Source organism: Colobus angolensis, unplaced genomic scaffold (assembly GCF_000951035.1).
Source record: "Colobus angolensis palliatus isolate OR3802 unplaced genomic scaffold, Cang.pa_1.0 Scaffold41, whole genome shotgun sequence".
NCBI lineage: Eukaryota > Metazoa > Chordata > Mammalia > Primates > Cercopithecidae > Colobus > Colobus angolensis.
Genome location: NW_012117488.1, coordinates 2718453 through 2726764, shown reverse-complemented (window position 1 = coordinate 2726764; position 8312 = coordinate 2718453). Strand labels below are relative to the sequence as shown.

The following is an 8312-nucleotide window of genomic DNA, read 5'->3' as shown; positions in this document are numbered from 1 at the left end:
TTCATATGGAACCAAAAAAGAGCCCGTATAGCCAAGACAATGCTAAGCAAAAAGAGCAAAGTTGGAGGCATCACGCTACCTGACTTCAAACTGTACTACAAGACTGCAGTAACCAAAATACCATGGTACTGGTACCAAAACAGATATATAGACCAATGGAACAAAACCGAGGCCTCAGAAATAATGCCACATATCTACAACCATCTCATCTTTGAGAAACCTAACAAAAACAAGTAACAGGGAAAGGATTCCCTATTTAATAAATGGTGTTGGAAAAACTAGCCATATGTGGCCATATGTAGCCATATGTGGGGAACTGAAACTGGACCCCTTCCTTACACCTTATACAAAAGTTAACCAAAGATGGATTAAAGACTTAAACATAAGACTCAAAACCATAAAAACCCTAGAAGAAAACCTAGGCAGTACCATTCAGGACATAGGCACGGGCAAAGACTTGACTAAAACACCAAAAGCGTTGGCAACAGCCAAAATTGACAAATGTGACCTGATTAAACTAAAGAGCTTCTGCACAGCAAAAGAAACTGTCATCAGAGTGAACAGGCAACCTACAGAATGGGAGAAAAATTTTGCAATCTATCCATCTGACAAAGGGCTAATATCCAGAATCTGCAAGAAACTTAAACAAATTTACAAGAGAAAAAACAACCCCATCAAAAAGTAGGCGAAAGATATGAAAAGACACTTCTCAAGACATTTATCCAAAAAACATGAAAAAAAGCTCATCATCACTGGTCATTAGAGAAATGCAAATCAAAACCACAATGAGATGCCATCTCACACCAGTTAGAATGGCGATCATTAAAAAGTCAGGGAACAACAGATGCTGAAGAGGATGTGGAGAAATAGGAATACTTTTACACTGTTGGTGGGAGTGTAAATTAGTTCAACCATTGTGGAATACAGTGTGGTAATTCCTCAAGAATCTAGAACTAGAAATACCGTTTGACCCAGCCATCCCATTACTTGGTATATACCCAAAGGATTATAAATCATTCTGTAAAGACACATGCACACGTATGTTTATTGGAACACTGTTCACAATAGCAAGGACTTGGAACCAACCCAAAGGCCCATCAATGATACACTGCATAAAGAAAATGTGTCACATATATACCATGAAATACTATGCAGCGATAAAAAACGAGTTCATATCCTTTTCAGGACATGGATGAAGCTGGAAACCATCATTCTCAGCAAACTAACACAGAAAACCAAACACCACATGTTCTCACTCATAAGTGGGAGTTGAACAATGAGAACATATGGACACAGGGACGGGAACATCACACACCGGGGCCTATCGGAGTTAAGGGATAGCAGGAGAAATTCCTAATGCAGATGACAGGTTGATGGGTGCAGCAAACCACCATGGCACGTGTATACCTATGTAACAAACCTGCACGTTCTGCACATGTATCCCAGAACTTAAAGTATAATTTAAAAGTAAATAAACAAATCCTTTCAGAAACCAAAAAATATATATAGAGAGAGAGAGAGAAAAAAAAAAAAATAAAAATGCCAGGCACAGTGGCTCACTCCTGTAATCACAGCACTTTAGGAGGCTGAGGTGAGCGGATCACCTGAGGTCAGAAGTTCAAGACCAGCCTGACCACGTGGAGAAGCCCCGTCTCTACTAAAAATACAAAATTAACCGGGCATGGTGGCACATGCCTACATTCCCAGGTACTCGGGAGGCAGAGGTTGCGGTGAACTGAGATCTCACCATTGCACTCTGGCCTGGGCAACAAGAGCAAAACTCCATCTCAAGAAACAAAATTAAATAAATAAATAAAACTTACCCATTTTTAATAAAAATAGGTAAATATAAAACATAGCTATATTATCTACATGTGAATGTAAATATATTCTGAAAGTTTGGAATAATGTTAGTAACAAGAATTATTATCTGTATGAACGGCAGTGGAATGAGGTGAGATGGAGATAGATGGATGAAATAGTGTACTTTGGAGAGAAGCGTATTATATGTTTTATAGAGAAAATATTCATGTTATTACTTTTATAATTAAAAATTAATTATCCTAAGTGTCTGTTTATAGGCTATTCTACGCTGAAGACATTTGCATTTTTTAATCTATTCATTTATTTCCTCCTTGTTCAATAAGCCTATCATGTATATCAGGCATTATGCTATGAACTTAGGATAAAAACTGAAAAAGACAAACATGGTCCTGTGACTCAAGAATTATTAGTCTCTCTCGGCCCAGGGTTTCTGAGGTCCAAACCCATATACCCAGCTTTTACATATCATCACCTGCTCCACAGACAAAGTCAACCTGTCAAATGCCAAACTTAGTTTTGTCACAAAACCTTGGCTACCTCTATGTTTCTTTTATCCATTCATTCTACTAAGATGGAAACCTTGCAAGTTACCTGTAGCTCTTCCCACTTCCTTATCCTGTAATGGGATACCACCTTCTGTCATGCTAATTTTTAAGTTCTTGTGAATCTGTATCTCTGTTGCCACTACAGTAGATGTTATCATGATCTTTTCATCTAAACTAGGATAAAAGCCTTATCTGTTCTTTTTTCCTCTGGATCTCTACCTACTTCTCCATCCTTCCCATTGCTACCAGAAAACAAATGCCATCATTCTCCTCTGATTAAAATGGTTTGATTCTCTGTCACTAAGAGAAAAGATTTCAGTATCCATAATATGACATTCAAGGTCCTTCACCCAGGTTATCTTTCCAGCCTAATCTCCTACTTCTTCCTCAGATACACCCATCCTTTACTTCAGCCACACCAGACTTACTTGTTATCAAACGTGTTAACGCCTTTTGCACCTCTATTTCTTTTTTCTCTCAGGTAAGTATTTTTCCCCCACAAAACTTCTGCCTGTCACACTGTCCTTTGTCCTTATGGTATATTGTAATTCCTCCTGCAAAACCAGATCAAATGTCCCCTCTGCAGTTCTCAGTGACTCCACTAGGCAAAGTTAATGGCTTTAATTGTCAAAACTGTACTTTTCTCATTTTTAAATTTTACCCCTAATATCTAGCACAATGTGTGATACATAGTGAGGACTAAAAAAAAATTTGTGAAATAAATTAATGATAGGTCTGCTTTGAAGTATAAACATATAAGCTGGGATTCAAGAGCAATAAAATTTATTAAACTCCTATTGATTTAATTCTTCAAACAGATTTTATGCTGCTTGTGTAGTTCTTGGGTTGCAGTATTTACATGAACACAAAATTGTTTATAGGTAAGTTAATTTTTAATTTTTTCTAATGCTTGCTTTGGTGTGATTTAGAATTAAAGATAGTGTTTTGTTTTTCTTAAACATTTTATGTTTAACCAGCTTCTTAGTTTTCTCCTTCATCTGATAAGTCAAACCCCAATTTTGAAAGACATGTGGTTAGCACTATGATTATATGATGAACTTTTTGTTTCCTAATCCATAGCACATTTTCTAATTAAAATAGTCAAATTATGAGTTGGTCCATGATAGTGCATTTCTCAACAATATTCATCCTAGTGAATATTTAGCATTCAAACGACTCATTGCAAAAAACCTCCATAGGCCAATACTGCTAAAAACGTGTCCATGATGAGACAAGTAGCTTGTGTTAGAGTGTAAAACATCACACTGCTTCCCTCATTACGAAGCCTTATTGTCAACTGAACTAAATAGTGTATTGGTGATGTAGCTGATCTCTGTAATTCGTGGCCCAGCAGCTAGTCTGTGAACCACACTTTGACTAGCACTCACTGCCCAAAACCAAGCAGATATGAGAAGACTAGTCAGAATTAGAAGACTATAAACATTGGATTATTTAAGTTGTTTTTTTTTTTCTTTTTTTTTTTTTTTTTTTTTGTGAGACATTCACTCTTTTCGCCCAGGCTGGAGAGCAATGCACAATCTCGGCTCATGGCAACCTCTGCCTCCCGGGTTCAAGCAATTCTCCTTCCTCAGCCTCCTGAGTACCTGGAATTACAGGTGCCCACCACCATGCCCAGCTAACTTTTGTATTTTTAGTATAGACAGAGTTTCACCGTGTTGGCCAGGCTGGTCTTGAAACTCCTGACCTCAGGTGACTACCCGCCTCAGCCTCTCAAAGTGCTAAGATTACAGTTGTGAGCTGCCGCGCCCAGTCGGGTAAGGTTCTAATGATGTTTTCACGATAAAGTTCTGTTTTACCTAACAGATAAAATATTTCCTGGGCTCAGTGGCTCAAACGTGTAACCCCAGCATTTGGGGAGGCCAAGGTGGAAGGACTGCTTCAGTCTAGGAGTTTGAGACCAGCCTGGGCAACATAGTGGTATTCTATCTCTACAAAAAAATCTGAAAATCAGCCAGGAGTGATGATATCTGCCTGTATCTGGGCTACTCAGGAGGCTGAGGTGGGGGAATTGCTTGAGCCTGGGAGGTCAAGGCTGCAGTGAGCCATGATTATGCTACTGCACCCCACTTAGACAACAGAGTGAGTACCTTGTATCACAAAAATAAAAAATAAATTGAACAAAATGGATAAAATATTGTCAATTTGCCTAATTTGTAATCAATTAGTATGGATGGATAGCTTTCTCTTATTCTTTCAGAAGATGAAACCTGCCCTCTGATGCCTTATTAATACTGTTAGCTTTACAATTCTTTCTTATGGATGGTATATAAGCAAACTTTAAAACTAGATTAAGTTGGCCAGGCGCAGTGGCTCATGCCTGTAATCCCAGCACTTTTGAAGGCTGAGGCAGGTGGATCACCTGAGGTCAGGAGTTCGAGACCAGCCTGGCCAACATGGTGAAAACCCATCTCTACTACAAGAATTGCTTGAACCTGGAAAGTGGAGGTTGCAGTGAGCCGAGATCACACCAGTGCACACCAGCCTGGGTGACAGAACGAGACTCTTGTCTTTAAAAAAAGAAAAAAAAAGGGCTGGGTGTGGTGTCTCATGCCTGTAATCCCAGCACTTGGGGAGGCCAAGGCCAGCAGATCAGAAGGTCAGGAGTTCAAGACCAGCCTGGCCAACATAGTGAAACCCCCTCTCTAATAAAAATACAAAAATTAGCCGTATGTGGTGGCACACGCCTGTAGTCCCAGCTACTTGGAAGGCTGAGGCAGGAGAATCGCTTGTACCTGGGAGGCGGAGGTTGCAATGAGCTGAGACCATGCCATTGCACTCCAGCCTGGGTGACAAAGTGAGACTCCATCTCAAAAGAAAAAAAAAAAGTGGATTAAGTTAGATTATCACAAATAACAAATTAAATACATTCTTCCTTTTTTATGTAACAGGAGAATAATTTCTCATAAGCTACCTTATATAGAGCCATAAGCTTACTAAAAGAAAGAAAACAATGTGATATCGTATTTAAAACTTAAATCATAACTTGGAAATCCCATTTTTAATAAAGAGAAAGTACAGTTCCAGTTGAAATTATTTTTTTAACTGTATAACCTACTGATTTCTTTTTTTTTTTTTCATACTGTATCTTTTTATCCTGAACAGAGATTTGAAATTGGATAACTTATTGCTAGATACAGAGGGCTTTGTGAAAATTGCTGATTTTGGTCTTTGCAAAGAAGGTAATTGAATGTTTTTAAGTTTCTTTTCTGATAAATTACTGTTTCTTTATGCATCAGTAGTTTTCAAGTTTGTCTATGGAAAACAAACTGTACTTTTAACTTTATTCTTCATTAAGACATTGTAGATATAATGAAGACATTGCTTATATAACCTAATTATCACATTAAGAATTTGTTCTGTGAATACAAATAAGGTTAGATGTATAGAAATCATAGTAAGCTTCTCTGCCTGATTAATAATTTTGTCACTACTTTAAGGAAGTATTGCTTAAGCACCAAAATCGTTTATTCCGGTGAGACTGTACACAGTGAATTTCATAGGCCTGATAATTTACTTCCAGCTTCTTAAAACTGGAAACATTTAAAAATAGAAAATAAATAGAGATAGGTATCTCAGGTATGTTTTTTGTATATTCAAAAGTAAATAAGTAAATTGGGGAAATTTGAATCAGGTAACATAAGAAAGGATAAAGATCATGGGCTTAGGAACCAGAGAGTTTTAGGTTTGAATCATGGCTTTGCCACTATTTGCTGTTTGTCTTTGGAAAACTTAGTTTTGATCTCTTTGAGTCTTACTTCTCCAACTATAAAAAAAAGGACATAGTTCTTTCTGTTTACTAGTACTAACATTGCCTATCTCCGTCTGCACTGCTGGCTTCTGTTTGCTGTTTAGCTTTGTTTCCATAGTACATAACACAGGGAATGGTACGTCTTAAGTATTCAGTGAGTGTTTGATTAATAAGTAGCTGGACGAATAAATGAATGAACTCTGTAGATATATGCCCATCACATACCCACTGACATAATTGCTGAATCAAGTCAGTTTTTTTCTTTAACTGGGCTTCTTTTTATTGGACACTGTTGATCTAAATGCTTTTGTTTCTCAGCATCTCTCCTTAGCCAGCTGCTCTTCACTGCAGTTTTTTGACTAGCAGCTATATCCTAATGACTCTTAAATCTATTATTTCCTTTCATATGGATTCCAAAGATATGTATTCAACTATCTACTAGACAGCTCTGCCTGAACAGTGAAGAGACACCTCAAACACTACCCAAACAAAAATCACTTATTTTCCTCAGGTAGTCTGGTTGTTGGTACCACAATCCCCTCAGTCTTCAATCTGAAAGCAAGGAATTATCTTGCGTTCTATCCTGTTCTCTACTTTCCATATGTAGTTACTCAAAAAATTCTACTGCCACTTAACCTCCTGAATATTTCTGAAATCTATCATTTCCAATCAACTCCTGCTAGCCATCATCTTGTTTTGACAAGACAGGTATAATAATCTCCTAATTGTTCCTATTTCTAGTCTTTTTCTATCCCAAATCAATCTGCCATGTAATTGCTGAATTGTTTAAGGAGTCCATGTAAATACAGATCGGACCATGGCACACACCTGCTGAAAACTCTTCAGTGGCTAAGATAAGGTGACATAGAGTGCCCTTCCTGATCTGCCTGCCTTCCTTCCTCTCTGGCCTCATCTCTTGCTGCTCTCTGTTTAGTACTTTTTGCTCCAGCAACAATGAATTGCTTGTAGTCTGTGTCTCTCTAGCACTGTCACCCATCCCAACTCTATTTGCTGAGTAAGATCTGCACATCCTTCTCATTCAACTCAAGTGTAACCTCTACAGGCAAATTACCAGAGATTCCCTTTTACTACCCCAACTCCGAACTCTGCTTTAAGAGCCCTTCTTCACTATTCTACATTATCTTGCTCTTCCCTTGTTATTATAAAATTATCAATAAATATCCATTTTCCTCCAGTCTCCTGTAAACCCCTTAAAGAACCATGTCTAACTCTCATTTTTGTGTTCCCGCTACTTGACACAGGTGCCTAGAACATAAAAGGTACAGAAAATATGTGTGTTGAATAACCAGACTTCTTAATGCATTATCCTAAAAACATATTTAGTAGATTATAATAATATAACTAACAACTTTTGAGTGCTTACCATATGCCAAGAATTTTGCCAAATGCTTCATATGCATATCTCCTGTAATTTATAACAATCGTATGAAGGTAGATAGTTTTTTTGAAGGAAATATTTTATTTTTTATTTTATTTTTATTTGTATAAATTTATGGGGTACAAGTGCAATTTTGTTACATGCGTAAATTGCATAGTGGTGAAATCAGGGCTTTTAGGATACTCATCACCCAAATAACATACACTGTACCCATTAAGTTATTTCTCATCATCCACCCCGCTCCCACCTCCTTACCCTTCTGAGTCTTCCTTGTCTTATCATTCCACACTGGTAGATGGTATTATTAACCCTCATATACAGATGAAGAAACCTAGGCTTTGATGTTAGACAACTTTCCCAACCTCTCACAGTTAACAAATGACAGAACTGGAACTTAAACCAGGTATTTATTAATCTAGAGCCTGATATTAACCACTTCCATGGAGCTTTACCAGTCTGTAAGAAACATGAGTTCTATTTCTTTGTTAATTAACTTTTTCCTAGTTTTGGCCAAGTTACTAAAAGGCTGGTGCACAACTCGTATAAATATTAATACTATATCACTGTTTTTTAAAATAATATTTTATTGAAGAAAATAAAAATCATTATGATAGTGTTAAAGAAATTTTGCCAAAAAAAATTTCTCCACTCCAGTGTGCTAATGTATCTAATTGTGCCCTTCAAGTCTTGGTTCATAGACATACAAATTCATTTCTATTTTGTAGTCTCTATATATGCATACCTAATTATTCTTAATTTATTTATTTATTTATTT

General features: G+C 37.1%; 1 protein-coding gene across 4 annotated transcripts in view; it reads left to right on the top strand.

The window, feature by feature from the left end:
- Positions 1-8312, top strand: part of PKN2 (protein kinase N2) — a 162306-nt gene that overhangs the window by 144222 nt on the left and 9772 nt on the right. For all 4 annotated transcript variants that reach the window (XM_011956066.1, XM_011956068.1, XM_011956065.1 and 1 more), the window contains 2 exons: positions 3188-3250; positions 5493-5569. In XM_011956066.1, coding sequence (XP_011811456.1) covers positions 3188-3250; positions 5493-5569 — 140 coding nt within the window. The remainder of the gene's footprint in view (positions 1-3187; positions 3251-5492; positions 5570-8312) is intronic.